Source organism: Micromys minutus (genome assembly GCF_963924665.1).
Source record: "Micromys minutus genome assembly, chromosome: 2".
NCBI classification, from domain to species: Eukaryota; Metazoa; Chordata; class Mammalia; order Rodentia; family Muridae; genus Micromys; species Micromys minutus.
The window spans coordinates 19,434,844-19,454,971 of NC_137971.1; the positions used below are offsets into that span (position 1 = coordinate 19,434,844).

Consider the following 20,128-nt stretch of genomic DNA (forward strand, 5'->3'; position numbering starts at 1 on the left):
TTAAATATACAAGGACAGATATATATTAGGCATCTTTAAACCAGGCCTGACTTTATTACTTCCTAATTATAGATACTATTTCAGATCATTGCTGTTACTGAGTAGAAAAACTTACGTTTTAGCTACTGCCTTCTCTGTGGCTATTGAAAGAATATTCAGTCTTTTGTAGCTCTTGTTTGGGAAGCGGGGGAATAATATACCTGATAGAATCATTGTTAGGTTTAAATGAGATAATGTACTTTAAAAAGTACTTGGTATATAGTTTATGTTTGTGAATAGTTATATATATGTATATGGATCTATTATTCTACTTGTTTATGTATTCGCACTTTTGAAATGTTAAATTAGTGTGTTCCTAAACTACTGTACTCTTTTTCCTGGCTTCACTAGGTTAGTACATTTCTACATACCCTAGCTGCTAAGACTGAGAAATTCTTAATAAATTGCACACTGTAATTACTTTTATGACATTTGGTTCCTTTTGATTACTAGATGATCTGAGATTGTAATTTTAATGTTTTGTTGTTGGCTCTTTGTGTGTGTATGTGTGTGTGTGTAAAAGGTATTACCATGCTGACCAGGCTAGCTTAAGCCTAGAACTTACTGTATATTCCTTGCTGGCCTTTGCCGAGGTCAGCTTAGAATTTAGCGATTCTCCACCTCAGTCTTCTGAGTGCTGAGATCACGGGTGTGAGCCACTAGGCCCGGCTAGGATAGTGTTAAGCAGGGGAGTCACTGCCCAGTGTCTCCCCATTATTTGAGAGCCCGTTAGTATAGTAGAGGCATCAGTAGCTGACAAACAACCCCCTCTTTTCTAAAATGATCTCTTCTTTGAGTATCCTAACCTAATATACAGATGGCATTTTGTATTTCCTCTAACCTTGAGTGAATTGGTAAATTTAGAGGTCTGCAGATATGGAGGAATGCCAATGCTGTTTCGATCCTCATGTACTTAAAGCTAAGTGATTCTCCATCTTGGCTGCTCTCATTCCCAAAGGCAACATTTCCAGTCTGATGCTTGCCTGAGTAGAATAGCTCTGACTGCCAAAGGATGGGGAAGGAACTTGGAGTAGCTGGAGGGTTTGTATGGAAGGCGATCCCACATGCTGTTGACAGTCCCTAGCTCCTATTGTTTCCAGTGTTACTACTTCTGGAGCCTCCAGAAATTCTCCAGAGGACAGTGTGCTTCTGGTCTCCTGCAGTAGGAGATAAGTTGAGGGTTTTCATCCAACTATGATAGGTAGGGGGGAGAACAGGAGTGTCCAACCTCGTGTTCTTTCTTGTTTCTCCTTCCTCTTCTTTGCATTTATTTTTATCATCTTGTCATCATCATCTTCATCCTAAGAACAAAACTAAGTTCCATCCCCAGGCCTTGATTTTTTTTCTGAGACCTCAGATTTACCTCAAATTTGTTGTCCTTCTGTCTCTTACATTCCAAGTCCACTCCATGTAAGCATTTGCATGTAATTGTGTGTCCTTTCCATTTCAAGGTCTGTATCTTAGACAGGCTGATGTCAGTCCCATTTCCACCAGGCAGCTTTCTTTTCCCCTGTGTTATGTGTTAATGGTCAAATTCTGGTTTTCCTTGTCCAAAAGTCTGTTTTAAGTTCTTTTCATTTGTTATGGTTTGAATGATAATGTCCCAGTAGGTCACATGCTTGAATACTTGGTGATCAGTTGGTGATGGTGTTTGGGTGGGTTTAGGAGGTACAGCCTTGCTGGGGGTGGGCTTTGGGATTTCAAAGACATTTCAGTTTGCTCCCTCCCCTGCTTGTTGTTCAAGATGTGACCCTCAGCTTCTGCTCCAGCCACCATGCCTGCTTGCTGTGGTGGACTCTCCTCCCCCTGATACTGTAACTGTAAGTTCAAAGAATCCCTTCGTTCCTGTTGCACTTACATCCTTTTCTATTGACATTTGAGGGATTTTAGGAGGGAGAAGAAAGCAAACTACCCATGTGTAAACTTGTGTTGATGACTGAAATGGGAGTTTGCTGCTAGATTTTTCTCCTCATTGGTTTCAGTAAGTGCTTTAACCAGACGAAACAATTGAATCTGAAACTTGTCAGTTCCTTGTTTGTTTGGTTTTTTTTTTTTTTTAAGTACCGTAGATTTGATAATAACTTCTAACTCCTTTTTTATATCATTAAAATTATTATTGTTCAGATTGACATCACTCCAAAAAGAAAAGGTTGTATGTATGGTTTCATTTTCTTCTATTGATTGTTAGTAGTAATACAGCTTCAATACATAAAATTTAGGATCTACAGAGAATATAAAATTGAAACTTCTGTTTATCAAATTGTTTAAAAATATATGAAATTAAACTGAGTGTGTTTGTATATAGTCCTTTAATTCTAACACCTGTGAGGCTGAATTGGAAGGATTGGGGATTCACAGTCAACTAGAGGTCCGTGGTGAGAGCCTGTCACAAGAAAGTAAAACTTGAATTCTTGTTATCTATGTTAATTTTTTAAAAGTTCAACTCTATGTAGTGTTACCATATGCCCGTAATTTGAGCATTTTAAAATAAAATTATATGTAATTATTTTTATACCTTTTTTCTTGTAACTTTTTGTGAGTCTATTTTAATATTGTTATTCTTCAAATGTAGCTAAATAGTACTCTGTAATTAGGATATGTAATTTTCCCCCCCTGTGCTAGTTACGAGGTAATTTGCTAAGCATTTAGCAATTCTTACGTAAGGTATTGTAATGTATCTATAAATCTTTCACAAGCATACATTCTTTAAAGTAAAATTACTAAATTGAAGGTTTTAAACATGTGTATATGTATATATTTAAAGACTATAAATATTTTAAGGCAGTTTCTTTTCTCTTCCTCCCTCTCTTTCATTTTTTAGTATTGGGGATGGAGCTGAGGAAAAGACCTTATAGATGTTAAGCAAATGCTTTCCCACTGAGCTACAATTCTGCCCCCCCCACCCCCCACCACCGTTTTTGTTTTGTTTTTACTTTTTATTTTGAGACACAGTCTTGTTAAGTTGCGTGGCCTAGCAGGAGTTCCTCTGTAGCCCTGGTTGACTCTGAGCATGCAATCCTTCTGTATTAGCATCCAAGTAGCTAGGATTCCAGGGTTATTCTCCTAAGCTATGTTGCCAGTCAGGTTGCTTAGTAAATCTGTACTTTTATTGTTTTAAAATTAACTGTGCATATGCCAGTATTTCCAGTCTGTGTTTGAAAAATGTATGTAATTGCAGTGCAGACTGCACTGGGCTGTGAATGTAGAGTTTAAACAGACTTCTGGCTTCGGGGGCCCATCCTTGGGTACTCTGAAATTGTGCACTTCATTTTCTATGATTATACATTTGCAGGGTGGGGTGGGGGTGTGTTGTGGCAGGTGAAGTACCACATTCATGTGATTCTCAAGAGTGTAAGGGCAAAAATACTTCAGAAAAGTGTGAATACATTCATATTCCAGCCTTAAGACAATTCTGAGAATGAGCCAGCAAAATTTCCAGTTTCACACTTGAGGAACTGTGTGAGGGTCACAGAGAAGTTAAAACATTTGCTTTTGTTTAGGTAGCTAGTAAGTAGTGGAACTCAAACTAGAACTTAGAACTTTGCCATGTCTCTGTACATATGTGGTGATTTCATGTTAACTATGCTGAGCACTATGGAATTTGAGGTACGAGTGTGCTTTTCCATATTAGTAATTCCATGAAAAGAGAAAGTGTAAGTAAGGTGGTGTGGTACACAGAGAACACAGTGTGCATGCACCGTACTAGTGGTCATTTCTGGGTTGTTATTGGGCACACATTGGCAGTTAAGTTCTAGATCTACTTAGCGTGGTGATCTCTGAGAAATGCGCATTAACATTTGCTAGTGTACAGCTTTGCTTTTATCCTCCTCAGGATTTTTGCATTGCTAAAATCATAGTTCCATCTTCTTCAGAATTCGTGGGTTTGTGTTTCACTTGAGGAAAGTATATTTTGCTGTCATTGTCAACCAATGAGTTATGGTGAGAGATTTTTTAGCTAGTTTTTCAGTTATAGAGAATGTGGACAAAGTTTGAAACATTAGAAATAAAAGACCACCTGAACACAACTGAGAGAATACTGTTTTGCAAGCAATCAAGAATGGAAATGACTCATCTTTAGGGTATTTTTGAGTGATTTATAAGCAGAGATGCCGCCTAGATAGAAACTAGCCTTGTGATCTTAATGGTTGAGAAGAGCTTTTGTGGCCACTGATGACTTAGGTTTCCTGTGCCGTTGCAATGAATGTATATCTGAGTGACCTTAAATTACTCTTGTTTTCTCTGCCTAGGCTCCTGTCCTTAAAGCTTTAGCATTCACTAAATGAAAATTTTCTTATGCTTCATTAGCTTCTGTGTTGCTTGTTTTTATATCAGCTCATTTATTTTAAAGTGTCTTTGCTATTATTCATGGATGATTATTATTATTGGCATGAAGAGTTTCTCATGTAAGGCAATCTTTGAAAATAAAGATGATCGGGGGCTGGAGAGATGGATCAGTGGTTGAGAGCGCTGACTGTTCTTCCAGAGGTCCTGAGTTCAAATCGCAGCAACCACATGGTGGCTCACAATCATCTGTAATGGGACCTGATGCCCTCTTCTGGTGTGTCTGAAGACGGATACAGTGTACTTACATATAATAAATAAATAAATCTTTTTAAAAAATTTTAAAAGAAAAATGATAAAAATAGTTTATTATAGAGTAATGGAAATATAAAAATGCTGGGAGGGATAGCATCCTGAGCTCCCATATGCTTATCACCAGATTGAACTATTGGGAATAGAGTTAACTTGAACAAATGCTGTCTTTTCCTTTTGTGCTCTATTTCCTGTAACTATTTTGCAAATCAGTGGGTTAATTTGTAAATTTTACATTGCAGATGATGTGATGCCAGGTACTTACTGTGAAATTGACTTAGATAAAGAGAAGAGAGATGCATTTGTGTATGCTATCAAGAATCACTATTGGTATCAGATGTACATAGATGACTTACCAATATGGGGTAAGTACCCTCTGTTACAAAGTAGGATTTCAAGGAAGCAGTGTGTTAAGGTGACTGCTTCAGATCATGATGGAAATGTAGTGTTTGCCCCAGAATAGTCTTTAATGATGATTTTATGGCTTTCTCCTACTAGCGGCATCTTTGATACTTCCAAACCTTATAGGAAATTTTCAAAATAAAAGGTTCCATACAGTGTTAACTTTTTAGATTCAAGGAATTCAGAGGCATTTGGAATAATCTGAATTGTCTTCTCTAAGTTCTTCAGTTTATTTTCTCTTAGATGTAGTTAGAGGATCTGAATAGGATTTTTGAAATTTGCCTCTTTATGTGATACTATATGTTTTTAGGAATGTGATAATTTCTTGAATGTTTTACTTATCAGTTCCTTTGTTCTTTACCAAAACACTCAGTATTGAAGAAATATTCTTGTCTATCTTTTGTTTGTTCGTCCTGTTGGGGAAGAGACATAATATAATTATTACAAACATAGGCATAGTTCAAAAATAACTTAAATAATTAAATTATTGTAAATGCAAGGAATAGACAGTTACCATAGGCAACATGTTTGATCACAAATATTTTTCTTGTCTATATATAAGTTACTATCTTTTCATCTTAAAATTGTTAACTGATCATTATATTCATCTGCAGCAAAACTGACATTAGCTATGCTAAGGAGATTTATAAGAAAGTTAATCTCTTGGGAGGAAAAGGCAAAGAGGATTTCTGTGAATTCAAGGCCATCCTGGTCTACATAGCAAGTCCTAGGCCAGTCAGCACTGCATAGTGAGACCCTGCTGTGTGCAGCAGCAACAGCAGCAGCAGCAGCAGCAGAGGTGCTAGTGAGGACAGAGTGTGAGTTCTGAGTGTCAAATTTGTGACCATTTATGCTAAATATCTCTACATCATTTTGTGCTAGTGTGACCATGGCACACGTTTGCTAAGAAGGCCAGAGTGCACATTTGCCTTGTGCTAACCATCAAGATAACAGTAGTGTTGCCTCTTGATGTAAAAGACATGAACTTTCCCCTTCCGGGTGTTTTGAATACCAGGGGGTATTACCTTGTATAAAGTGTTTTTTTCTTTTTTTAGGTATTGTTGGTGAAGCAGATGAAAATGGGGAAGATTACTATCTTTGGACCTACAAAAAACTTGAAATAGGCTTTAATGGAAATCGAATTGTTGATGTTAACCTAACTAGTGAAGGAAAGGTCAAACTGGTTCCAAATACTAAAATACAGATGTCATATTCGGTAAGTTTTAAATTAATTGTTTAAAGGAAGAAATGGTTGTGTTTGTAAGCTTTAGAAAATAAAAATGTATCTTGAAATTAGATGAAACAAAATTTCTCAGTGTATCTACATTAAATCTCCTAAAGAGGAAGTACCTCAGATCTGTAGTATGGGATGCCACACATTGGCCTAATGACCATTACTGTACCACAGTTACCATTGGCACTGGGCAGGTGACAACTCAGCCATATATCTTCTTGGTGTTTTCAGGTTGGATATGTTTTTTTCATGTTTTTTTTTCTTTATTTGCTGTTGCAAATAGAGGTAGTATAAAAGTTGTTGGGTAGGTGCAGATTGCTGTGGTTTGTTTTATTTAATGAGAAGACTTCTGCACAGTAAAAGCTTGTCAGAGTCAGTTCTCAACTGTAAAGGTAATTTTATTCTTTTTGCTTAAAAATGGTGGAAGAAAGAGAGGAAGTCTAATATAGGGAGACTTTTTTCTTTGCCAATTATTTTCCTGGTCATTGAGAATAATCCCCTTGCTTAAGGCCAATCCTGAAAATTTTTTTTGTCCATGTGTATCCAATACAAATAACTTACATAACTAACTGTATAAAGAATTTTAATAGTTCTCATAGATCTGTAAAGATAAAAATGTATATATTATTTTTATTGGTTTAAATACTTGTAACATGAATTTGCGTCAATCCTAACATATGTATCAAGTCAGTATGCCATCAGCAGTAGTGATTAGTCCTTTAAAGCTGACATGACCCATCTGAGGAAAGCTGTGATGCCATACAGCTTCTCAGATGGAGCTGAAGAGAAGAATCATTGGTTAAGATTCTGCCTGCTTTTCTACAGAACCGGGGTTCAATTCCCAGCTTCTACATAGCAGCTCAAAAGCTCTTAACTCTAGTTCCAGGGAATCTAGTGCCCTCTTTAGGCCTCTGCTGGCACTGCACATGTGTGGTGTGCACAGACACATACCCATGCACATAAGATAGTAGAATTAAAAACTAAACCTCTGCTACTGTCAGTATTGTCTTAACATTTAATTTAATTTTAAGTATGTCAGTATTTCTGATTTTTATGTGAGTTTTGCCATCAGATTATTAATCACTTATTGGCCTTAATTTTCAAGTGGGGATTTTTTTTTCTCCAGGTAAAATGGAAAAAATCAGATGTAAAATTTGAAGATCGATTTGATAAATATCTTGATCCATCCTTTTTTCAACACAGGGTAGGTATTTAAGATACAGCATATATGTGCAAATCAGTTTCACAGTGAACATCTTTACATGCCTATGTGGGTCACTGTGCTAAGGACTATGGATTTCAAGTTGTAACTAATGGTGATTTCAGTTACAAACTTAAAGTCATAAGAATGATAGAGAATTTTAAAGGACTAATAAAACTAGCTTGCTTCATAGTGTGGTGTAAACCAGTTGAAAGGTATACAGGGAAAAGCATAATACATAGAAGCCAAAAATAACACTTTAATTGCAAATGATGGTAATATTGGAGAATGTGGTTTATATCTGTGGTCAGGTGGGCTTCTTACTTCTGAAACTCAGAATTAGACAGACCTTACATTGATGATGAACTGTTGGCAGGCTGCTTCTCTACATGGGTACCTGCCCTGGTAAGTGTGAAGAAATGAAGAAACAGCAGCAGCATCTCTTGGAAAGGAGATGAGAGAACAGTGGAGGTTTTGCCAGTGGAAATCCTTTCGTTCGGAACATATAGAAAGGGAATAAATGTTTCCCATAGTCCTCATTCTTCACCAACACATGTATGTTGGATGAAGTGTCTGTGTCAGGGTTTGGCTGGGAACCCTGACCAGTTTGTCTGCTCAGTTCAAGGCAGCACTATTAGTGGTGTTCCTTGTTCATGTCCAGTTTTAAAAATTCAGAGGGTGACGCTCAGGATTAATAAGGAACGCTAGGGGGCAGTGGAGTGCAGTTTGTAGGTTCAGTAATTTTTGCTACCTCTTTGCTTTATTAGTTTTATACTTAATCTTAGCCAAAAAACTGAGCAGTGATGCTTTATTATTTTTAATAAGTATTTTCTTGGTGTAAAAAATTTAAGGCTATACTACATTGTATAGTTTTTAGGGTATTGCCAAAGGAATGTTAGAAGTTTTAGATTATTGACAATGCATTATTGTAGGAATTGGTTCAAAGTTTATTTCTTAGATTGCATATTTCTTAGATTAGGAAATAACAGGGAACCTCATTAGAAGTTTTAATATTTTAAAATTTATATTTTTAAACTGATACGTAAAACATGTTATATATATTTATGAGGTAACATCTGATACACATTATCTACTGTTTCAGCCAAGTTAAACATTAAATAAAATTCAAATATTTTATCATTGTTTTTCATGTTGGACACTTAAGAGGTCGGTGAGATGGCTTAGCAGGTGAAAGTGTCTGCTGTCAGGTCTAGTGACCCGAGTTCAGTCCCTGGGGCCCACGTGGTAGAAAGAGAGAACTAACTCTCAAAAGTTGTTTGATACCTATATATTCACTGGAAATAAATGTAAGAAAAGTTGCTAACATTTATTTTTTGAAATGTATATTACATTATCTACAAAAGAAGATAGCTAGGAAAGAAACCTTTCACATAATTTCACATAGATACCTACAGAAGAAAAGCATACTGTGTGTGGGGATGACCAGGACATGGCATTCTCACCTACCTATAACCTTGTACTCTTGAATAACTTTGACCCACTCTTTCCTCTCTCCTGTTCTCTTTAGCCTCTTGATATCCATTGTTCCCCATCAGCTTCTCAGAGCAGCGTATGTATTCACATACAAATGACAAGATAGGGTGTTTGTTCTTTTTTGCTTTCTTTTGTGTAATAGTCTTTAGCTCTATCCATGTGGGAAGTCTTGGCATTTAAGGCATACCTTTCTTCTACTAAGAAGATATAACGTTTTTCTCTTTAAAATGTTGAGCAGTTGACTAAAGATTAGGGTCTTGGGAGATAGCTGCCATTTCATCTTAAACTGCTTTTTAAATTTTTTGGTGACACTTTTATGATACATTTACATAGCCTTTTAAAAAGTATGATGCATTCATTGTTCTATTTATAATGCCAGTGGGGACACAATAAATAAATTGTTGGAGGAAGGAAGGATGAAGCAGAGATAATCGGCTCTCTTTTCAGGAAAGGACATAACTTATTTCTTCTCCCTGAAGCCCCAGGATGAGTAGCAGAGGCAGGACTGTCCTTCCCATTCATGCACTTCCTTAGTATAATAGCCCAAGTAAAAATCTGCCCGTCCTCATTGTACAAGCCAGTACACCTGTGTTGTTTTCTAGGGACTCTTATAGTCAGAGCAGAATTTCTATGAAGAACTGCAATATGCAAGTGAGGGGGGGGGCTCTGTAGCAGAGAAGGTACTGTTTGACTTGGAATTGAAAGACTAGGAAGAATTTACAAAGGAATATAAATCACTCATGAGAAGAAAGTACATGAAAAAGTGGATGTGGTCAGTGAGCAGGGTGAAAACTGCTGGGAGTGTAGGGTGTAGTAGAAGGAAAGGTTGGCGGAGATGTGGAGGCCATGTTACAGCAAGGTCAGAATCCTGGGACATTGTTAGGTTGGACATGAAGAAATTGGGCTCTGTATGTTTTAGAATAGAGTAGTGATAGTGAGCATTATATTGTGGAAGATTTGCTTGGTAACTTTTTATACAGCTACATTGAAACAAAAGGAGAGAGATCAAGCAGCAGTGAGAGACTGATTAAGAGAAAATTAGACTTGTCGAGATGTCAGATTATACCATGGGAATGCAGAGGAAGGGATAAATTTGGAAGGAAAACAGAAGTTTTTTAAAAGGAGGCATTTAAGTGAAAGTTATGGCAGTTAGTAAAAGTCTGAAAGATGAAGATGTATGAAAGATGGAAATTTGAGCAAGTAAGGGCTGAAGGTATTTCTAGTGTCATCACTGGGAAGCTGGTCTTGAGCCTAGGAGTCATGGTTGAATACCAAAGCTGGAGCTTTAGGAAAAGTTGGCCAGGGTGAACAGGGTGGAAAGAAAGATGACACTAAAGTGGCAGCCAGTGACGTGGATGGTAGAGTATCAGCAAAGGTTAAAACTGGCAGAGAGAACTGGCAGGTCACCCAACTGCTCGCTCAACCTAGAAGTTCATGGAGGAGTCAGTGAGCTGGGGCAGTGGTAAAAGTTCTTCTTTCTAAGCCTAATGACTGCAGCTCAGTCTCTGGGGCCCATGTGGAAGATGAGAACAGACTCCCACAAATTGTCACCTGACTTGCACACATATACATATATACTCAAAAATTAATAAATGTAAAAAATGTATAAATGGCAGAGGAAGTGTGCAAAACCACAGACTTAGTTCAAGTCAGACCTACTGAGTTCTAAGATGTCCTTGGAGGTGAAGTAGTGCTGTGTAACTATAGGCCAGAATCTGGATAGATGAAGTTAAAGGCCTGAGAACACTGAGGAGTTAGGAATAACTAATTGCTCTGGGAGCCACTGGGGGTGACTCGTTGGGGAAACACCTGAGAATGAGCATGATAGGGCATGACTAACTGAAAGAAGAGAACCAGCTTCAGGAAGAAAGCCTGTGTCCAGAGCAGCCTGCTGGCCTGCGCTGTTGTCGGGGGGTTTCCATGCTGTGCTCACAGTGCCAGACCCCTGAGTTCACCATCACTCCACCTTACAGAGCACAGGGTGCTGCCTCCATTTTCACATGGGACACTGAAGCCACAGAGAAATCTGCCCTTTGACTCTGTTGGCCATGCGCTTTCCATTTAAAGTTGAATTGTGTGTGCCTTATGGCTAAATAATAGTTGGTTAGTAAACCTGACTTGAAAGTCTGTGTCGATGATAGCATGTTTTCATGGAAGATGCGTGTAAAGAAGGTCAGCCCCTCATTTTGACTTTTTATCTATCTCCAGTGTGTCTGAAAGCTAGATTTTTATATACAAGATGAAACATGGTAGTTTTTTTCTGTTAACATACAGTTGGTATAACATGAATTTTATAACTGATATTTTACACTGGTAACTCTTTATTTTTTGTTAATTTAGATTCACTGGTTTTCCATTTTTAATTCCTTTATGATGGTGATCTTCTTAGTCGGATTAGTTTCAATGATTTTAATGAGAACTTTAAGGAAAGATTATGCCCGATACAGTAAAGAAGAAGAAATGGACGACATGGTGAGTACACACTGCTCTATATTTGATTAAAAACCAGTTATCCCATACACTACATTTTACTACTTTTAATTGTGTGTCCATGTGTGCATGTGAGTGCCTGGAGGCTACAGGTGTTGGATTCCCCCTGAAGCTGGAGTTACAAGTGGTTGCAAGCCACCTGTTGTGGGTACTGGGAATTGAACCTGGGTTCTCTTTGTGAAGTTAAGAGTGTTTGCTCTTAACCACTGAGCCATTTCTCCAAACCCTGTTATGTATATTTTTAAAGATTAAAAAAAATTGTCTGTGTGCATGATGTGTTTGTTGGCATGCATGCTAGAACATGTATGTTGAGGTCAGAGGACAACTTGATGGACAGTTCTCTCTTTCTACCTTTATATGGGTTTTAGGAGTTGATCTCAGGTAGCCAGACTTCACCGGCTTCTTCAGCCAATTGTGTTTTCAGTGTTGACTCTAGATTAGAATTTCTAATCTAAAATCAGTAAGGATAGATGAGTTTTCAGAATTCAGAATTCTTAGGTTTAAAAGAAGGTCTAAAGCCAGGTGTTATGGCAAATACATATAGTTCCAGATATTCGGGAGACCAAGTCAGGATTGTCTGAGCCCAGGAGTTTGAAAAGAGCCTTACTTTTCTAGGGATGTAGCTCAGTGGGAAAGTGTTCCTTAGTGTTGACTTTAATCCCCAGCATTACAAAGTTTAAACATGATTGTAACGTTACCTGTGGAATCTAGCTAGGATCATATTCCATTTAAATATATTCTTTACCCTAACATAAGTTAAATTAGCTCTTAAGCCAGATAAAGAAACTTGTGATTTCCAGCCAAGTTTTGTCACCAAATAAGGATACATCATACCTAAGAAAGAAATTTAGTTTGCAGAGCTTTTGATTTCAGAATCACTTTTTTTTTTTTAAAAAAGGAAACATTGGTTTGGTTTGATATAATTTTTAAATATTGCTAAGTGTTGAGTTAAATTTAAGGGGTGGGTCGAAGGATTAATATACATTTAGTTTACTGGTTCAAAAGATTTATTCTTAATTTTTTATTAAATTACAGTATAAAAGCATGTCCCGTAGACTACTAACACTGAGGTATACTTCATCATTAAATAGGCTTGAGAAGCAATGTAAAATGTCAAATTTTAACATGCTAAATATATTGTGGCGATGGTAAAAACAGTTCTCTTAAGAAACTTTGTTTCAAAAACATACTCTCGGGAGGAAATGCAAGGTCAAATAGAGAAACAGGGATTGAAGAAAGATCCCTCAGAAGCTGCCTCACCTTGAGATCCACCACATATGCAGTCACCAAATCCAAGCACTGTAGCTGATCCCAAGAAGTACTTACTGGCAGGAACCTGATAGAGATGCCTCCTCAGGGACTATGTCAGAGTCATAGATACAGCTAAGCATGCCTGCAGCTAACTATCCAACTGAACTTGGGGACCCCAGTGAGGGTCGAAAGGACCTAAGGAACTGAAAGGGGTTGCAACCTCATGGGAAGAACAGCATTATCAACCAACCAAACCCTCCAAAACTCCCATGGACTAAACCAGTAAATTCTTTGCACACTTTGAGAGACCTATTGATCCAGTTTCATATGTAGCTGAAGATAACAGTGTCTGGCATCAATGTGAGAAGAGGCTTTTGGTCCAGGGAGGGCACGTTTTCCCAGTGTAGGGGAATGCCAAGGCAGTGGGGTGGAAAGAGTGATTAGGAGAGAGAGCAAGTACCTTTGTGAAGGCAAATGGTGGGGGAGGGAGGATGGGAGCAGCGTGGAAGGAAAGGGATAACATCTCAAATGTAAATACAGAGTATCTAATAAAAAAATTAAGAAAAAAGAAACTTTGTTCCAGAAATTAAGGATAATTGGGTTATTCAAGCTGAACTTAATTATGGATTTTTAGAAAAAGCTTTAGATGACTAAATATCAATATTCAAATACTTTGGGTTATAAAGGGCATTTCTCTGTTTTTTTAGGGCAAGTACTGGTCTAAATATGTTTTTCTTTTGTGTCTTTGGCCATCAGTGGTAGTGAGCCTTACTCACCGTGTGAGTGCCAGGGGAGGGCCTGAGAGCGAAGTAATGTTATATTAAGAGAGACCTTTACTTTTCCAAGTTGTTTATTTTACTTCTCAGCCTTTTTTCTGTCCGCTTTTTACTTTCATGAATCTCAGCATAGAACACATAACATTCTTCCTGAGTTATTGGGACGGGAGTTATTTTAACTTTGAAATGTTTGTCCTTGGTATTTTGAATTCTTAAAGTGTTGAAGGAAGGAGTTTACAACTGCAGTTTCTTACCTGTGTACTGAATTTGACTTTGATCCTGAATGGGCTAATTTTGTCTGTACATATTTGCATATGTCTTCTGTACAGGACAGAGACCTAGGAGATGAGTATGGCTGGAAACAGGTGCACGGGGATGTGTTCAGACCGTCAAGTCACCCTCTGATATTCTCCTCCCTCATTGGCTCCGGATGTCAGATCTTTGCTGTGTCTCTCATTGTCATTGTTGTTGCCATGATAGAAGATCTGTATACAGAGTGAGTGCTGGTATTTTATCATCTTCTTGTCAACCGCCTCCTTAGTCATTGTAATCTATTAAGCCAGTTATTATCAAATATTTGTTTATTTTGGTAATTTTACTATTTTAATACTACCCGTGCCATTATTGCAGAAAGATTTTAATATTTTTTTTTATTTCTAAGGTAGAAGTATTTAATAGAATTATTAAAAAAACCACTATGTCAAAATCATAAGTAATCATGGGTATATTTTCCCTTTGCATACCTATATTCAATCATGGTTTCTAACCATTCTTAAATTAACAAAGAACATATACAGAATCAATGTAGTGTGTCAACATAAGTGTTGTATTAAAGCTATCAGCCCCAGGAAACACAAAGTGAATTTGTGTAACAGGTTGCAACTTCGTTGTGCATCAGAAAGTATTTACTGTGATAAACCACCATCAGGACACTGGTCAGATCATCAGGCGAAGTCAGCCCTGTCCTTTTAGAATTCCCAAGTTGAGTCATCCTGAAGGAGTAAAGACAAAGCAACCTCTATGTAAAGTATCAGCCGTTCACTCTCTGCAGGATTGCTCTCAACTTCAGACTCTGGAGTAAGAAGACACCTTTTCACAGACTCCTACAGATTTTAAGTTAAGCAAGATTTCCCCTAACCATGACACAGTTCCTACTGTCGTATGAACACCACTGCCACTGATGCCGAGGATATTTCCCCATCTCAATAGTCTCAAATGCCTATTCTTCACTTAAAAGTCAATCAACAGTGCATTGGATTCTACGTCATGGACTACTGTCATAGTTTTGGTACTGTTACTAGCTTCTGACATTCTCTTATATAACATTTTAGTACATTACTGAAATGGTAACTTCTGTATTCAAACTATGAGACAGATTCAAAGAAGAGGAACTAAAGCTCCCAAATCATGTGTTGATTCTTGAAGGCAACTGCCTTTCAAAGTGACTCTTTTTAAACAATCTCAGTCCCAGGTTTTTAGGTCTCAGTCAAATGATGGACAGTACCACTTGAATGAAGAACCTACATCACTCCCTATATTCAATATGCTACAGTAATGCCTCACAGTTAAAATGGCTTTGGCCACTGAAGTGTCAAACCACATAAGTATCTGAAGTTTTAATATTCTAAAGCTATAGAACATCGCTATAAAGACACAGTTAGGTCAGTGTATACTTTTTCTAACTTGGTACTAATGACATTTTGGACTGAATAATTCTTTCCTGTGAAGACAACTATGCTGGTGGCAGCCTACATGCATTTACTTTGACCACCAAAAAAAAATTTCACAATCCCAAATGTCTTCTGGGAGCCCAAACTCCACTGGAAAGTCACTGGATAGAAACTTTCCTGTAGACAGCATTGTAAACTTGGGGTACACAAATAAGACAGGACACTATGTAGTGTTACTAATGTGGAAGTGCCTAGCAGATCCTCTGCTTTCTGTTACTGTTGGGCAGAGCATTTATATAATACACTACTGAAGCACAGCTAACGATGTATTTCTATCATTTTCCTACTAAAAACTGACATTAAACATGGGTGAGGATGGGGTAGCCAATCCAGACCCACCTTTCCATGAACTGGAGGGAAAAGCTACAGTTCATAAACATTTGCTAAGCAGAGTGCCAAGAACAGTCAAGGCAGGTGCCCTTCTTTCTGAGTCTGGTCTCTCCTCTGCCTGCAAGCACTCCTTTTCTATCTGCAGCTTCTCAGATTCAAACTTCAAAAACTGCAGCCGATCTTTCTCCAGCTGCAGGCGCTCTCGCTTGAGTTTCAACGTCTCTGCTTCAATGTCCTGTGGCTGCAGCATGGCCTTCTCCCCCTGGCCAAGCTTGTTCTCTAGGGCTGGTTTCTCGGTGCTAACCAGCTGCAGCCTCCACTTCTCTCTCAGTCTGCAGCCGCTCCTTCAGCTGCAGGCGCCTTTCTATCTGCAGCGGCTCCTTTTCCACCTGCAGCCTTTCTGCTTCAGTATCCAGACAGCATTTTTCCAGCTCCAGCTTCCGTTTCTCTATGTTCATGAGCAGATGGGGCTCATCATAGGTGGGTCTGGATGGTGTGGACTTGAGGGTGAAAAACTCGTCAATGTGAGGGAAGTCAGGGAGCTCATTTTCCGACCTGGAATCTGGTATGACAGATGGCAGCATCTCTTCCTCCTCCTCAATTTCAAATTCCGGACTCTGTGGATCCCTTTCTTCCTCTTCCACTTTGACCTCTGTTAAGGATCCACCTGCATCCCAGAAATCTGCCACATTCTGCCAGTCAAAATTTGCATCATTTTGGAAGGTAATTTTTTTTCATCTATGTCTTCAATGAGAGAGTCATCTAGATCAGATGTGGGCAGAGAAAACCCAGAGCCAATCAGCTTCTTGTTGGCCTTCATCCTCTTCCTTTTCATGAGTGCGTGCCAGTCCAGGTAGTCTCTTCACCTCGGTGCCGGTCCTCTGCTCTCCTTCTCTGACAGCTTTCACGCACTGTGCGATCTCCTCCCAGGCCACTCGCTTCAGCACGTTTATCATTGTGTTGAGCTGCTTGGAAAAAATGACTTCCTTCCTCTTGGTAATTTCTTTCAAAAGGGTCTGAGTCTCCTGAACACTAAAATTGCTTTTTCAATTGCTTTATTTTTAAAATTCCAGTGCAGGTTTTAGTGGCAAAAAGATCTGCAAAGAATGTGAAGATCCTGCTACAAAAAATAAACCCAAGGACAACCTCTTGTTGGCTCTTAGTTCAAATCACTGAGTCATTTAGTCCTGGAGGCTGGTTAGATACCTGTGACCTGTGGACACCTCCAGATCTTAATCTTTGATTCTAAATGTTTTCAGTTGTGTTCCCTTCTCTGTACATGCTTAAACTTGACAGCATGGCTGAACATACCGGTGGCTGTCATTTGGAGAGGCAGAGGCTACTTCCAATCTAAAACTGTTTGAAAAAGGAAACCTGCACATGTTAGATTCAACTAGATCTTTATAATTTCATTTACAAAATTAATATGTCACCACCACAGGAATAAAGCAAAGCATGTACAGTATTGTTTTGAAGGTTCTGGGTCAGGATCTGTCTTTGAGTAGTTTTGGCTATTTTTTTTTTTTTTTATTAGCAACCAAAACAGTTTGCCAGACTTTCTTAAATTACGTTATTTATTTATTTGAGTGTGTGCCTGTGTGCTTAGGATGTATGTATCTGGGCGTGTGCATGCTACAGCACGAATGTGGAAGTCAGAAAAGACTTTCAGGAGTTGTTTCTTGGCTTGTACCATGTGTCCCCAGCATTGAGCTCAGCCTGTCAGGCTTGGCAGCAAGCACCTTTACCTGCTGAACTGTTTTGCTAGCCTGGTTTGCCAAAAGTTGTCGGTTTGGGTCAGTAACAGAAAGCTCGGGGCTCTGTCGCGTCTGATGTTGCCACAGCATGTACAGACAAGTGCACCTCAACCCTGATGACTTGAGTTTGGTCCCACAGGGGCCGGAGAAGACTGACTTCAGAAAGTCCTGCCCCTGGCTTCATATGTGTGATGCAGTATGTATGTCCACACAGGCACAGATCACATAAAAATAGTAAATACATTTAAAAAAGTGTAACCATATACTAAATTGCTATTTTCTTTGCTGGATAGTTTCTAGAGAAAAGGACTAGATCCTAATTTCCTGAATGCTTAGACTACTCATATTAAGTAAATAATTAATGTTTAATAACTGATGAGCACATTAACCAAAAAAGCTGTCTCACAAAACATCTGTGATAGTTTTGCTTTGATTTGCTTTTCTAAATGATGTTATAATTCTGCAACTCTTATTAATGCATACTGTTTTGTAATTTAAAGCTCTTCAGGTTTTTTGTTGTTGTTGTTGTTTTAAGATTTATTTATTATGTATATAGTATTTTGCCTGCATGTGTGCCTGCAGGCCAGAAGAGGGCATCAGATCTCATTACAGATGGTTGTGAGTCACCATTTGGTTGCTGGGAATTGAACTCAGGACCTCTGGAAGAGCAGCCAGTGTTCTTAACCACTGAGCCACCTCTCTAGTCCAAGCCTTTCAGTTTTTAGGTATAAGAAGCTACTCTTTTATGTGTAGTGCTAGGGCCAGGTCATGTGGTGTTCTGACAGTTTCTGCAGTAAGTAGTTGTTGTCTTTGTGTGATGTGTGTGCAGTTACTTAGAAGTGGTGAAGCTGTCAGCGTTGGTATGATGGAGAAGTGACTGATGACATCAGGGTCCCATGGTTTTACTTTGTGCACATTTGCACCTTTAGTGTGCACATCATTCCTCTATGAGGACTGTTGTGTTTCTGTCCTAAAGACAGGAAAGAGAAATCCCGGAGAAGTGAAATAATTTGAATGTACATGATTGTAGTTCACAGTTTTTAATTTGCAGTGTTATGGAAATGAAAATAATGATGAAGCAATGGAACTAGTGTGAAACTGAAACATTTGAACGTAAAGTTGGGATGATCGTTGCAGTGATGTAATGACTCTTAAGGATAAAGAGTAGCTAGTGTGTATAGGTGCAGATTACTTTACCCAGTGATCACTGTGACAGTCAGAGGAGGCACATTGGCAAGGTGTAGGTAGGAAAGTGTCATTGGCGCCAGTTAATTGTGGTGCCTGTGTTCTCCGTGGGAGATATCATTACTGGGAAGCAGTTAGAGATTGTCAGGCTGACATAAAGTTGCCTTGTGAACCAGTAGATACTTTTAAAAATTAATTTTTACAGAAAAAAGTAAGTCTTGGCATGCTGTATCATTTAAATTAGTAGCATTTCATACAAACTATCCTACTTGAATTATATTTCTAGTAAGCAGGCAAAAATCTTAGTGTTGAACCAGTTATAAAAAAGGAATATTCTGTTGTTGTTGTTTTTTTTTTTTTTTTTTTTAGCCAAATATCCTGTTTAATATGATGGAATTGCTTACAGAGTTAGAAATAGAATTTTAGTTCTGACTTGCCATTAGTGCCAAAGAAACATAAAGTGTTTGTTTAGACTGTATTACAATTGCAACCGTAGACTAGACAAAAGTAGACCCAACTTGGTACGGTTTCAGTTCACCTTTGACTGGGAATTCTTTTAATTCTTTTAAGGTTTTCTGCAATCCAGGATGTGATGTTTTTCTGTTTCTGTTAAGTAGATCTATGATATTAAAGGGGTCAGACCCCCCTTTTTGGTTTTAATTTATAATACATATTTTTATGCCTTTGCAGGAGGGGATCAATGCTCAGTACAGCCATATTTGTCTATGCTGCTACATCTCCAGTGAATGGGTACTTTGGAGGAAGTCTGTATGCTAGACAAGGAGGTAACTTAGGAGTTAGGACTCTTGCGTCTTTAATTATTGATGCTATTCTTCTTCTGTGAAGTATTTGAAATTGGGCAGTATAGGTTGTACAGTAAAGACCCTTCTATATCATGTATATAACCTCTATCAAATCTGTTAACGTTTTCTAGATTGTTTTTATGGAAACTTTGTTTTATTTCCTGAAATTATGAATAATTAAAAGATTTTCTTCTATTGTAAAGTTAGCCCCAAAGAACATGTCCAAGAGTACGTCTAAATTATCGATGTTACTTTTCTTTGAGGTACCTAGCTCCCTAGATGTGCTCCAGGTGAGCCCGCCTTATATTCATCCTTAAGTTACTTTTCATGGGTGAATATAAAAGTGTGTTTAATGGCTGTGGATAGAGCTTGTAGACAGTGGTAAGAGATTAGAAAACAGTGTTCATCAAAGGACTCCTTATGAAGATTTGTTATTTTGTGTCACAGTTTCTCAGATGAAAGTTTCTTCACTCTGGACCTGTAATATTGAGGGTCAGAAAGGTACTCACATTGATAAATACACATATTTATGAAAGGTTTTTGAAAGACCTTACGTACTGTGATTTTTCACAGCCTATCTAAGCATGGTCAGCATTAGACCTTGCCTTGCATTATATTATCTTTCTGTGTGTTTATATATACTTAGTAGTTTATTAAAAGCAAAGTAGGTCTGGGCACAGTGGCACATATCTGTAATCCTGTACTTTGGAGGCCGAATCAGCAGGATTGCCCCAAATGCAAGACTTGCATAGGCTATAGAAACCTGAAATTTTTATAGGTAGTAGTAAGTCAGTGTAGGGTCATTTAAAATCCTTCTGGATGGCCATGGTTATTACCATTGCCTAT

At 38.2% G+C, this 20,128-nt stretch overlaps 1 protein-coding gene and 1 pseudogene across 2 annotated transcripts in view; one reads left to right on the forward strand and one right to left on the reverse strand.

Annotated features, from left to right (window-relative positions):
- The window catches only part of TM9SF3 (transmembrane 9 superfamily member 3), a 47,330-nt gene that overhangs the window by 11,290 nt on the left and 15,912 nt on the right, over positions 1 to 20,128 (forward strand). The window contains exons 3-8 of the mRNA XM_080912142.1: positions 4,875 to 4,997; positions 6,090 to 6,250; positions 7,395 to 7,472; positions 11,304 to 11,435; positions 13,810 to 13,976; positions 19,170 to 19,264. Of these exons, the coding sequence (XP_080768268.1) occupies positions 4,875 to 4,997; positions 6,090 to 6,250; positions 7,395 to 7,472; positions 11,304 to 11,435; positions 13,810 to 13,976; positions 19,170 to 19,264 (756 nt within the window). The remainder of the gene's footprint in view (positions 1 to 4,874; positions 4,998 to 6,089; positions 6,251 to 7,394; positions 7,473 to 11,303; positions 11,436 to 13,809; positions 13,977 to 19,169; positions 19,265 to 20,128) is intronic.
- Positions 15,616 to 18,553, reverse strand: LOC308416926 (myb/SANT-like DNA-binding domain-containing protein 4; annotated as a pseudogene). The gene is made up of 2 exons: positions 18,492 to 18,553; positions 15,616 to 16,581 (listed from the first exon to the last, which is right to left on the reverse strand). The product of its transcript is annotated as a myb/SANT-like DNA-binding domain-containing protein 4 (transcript).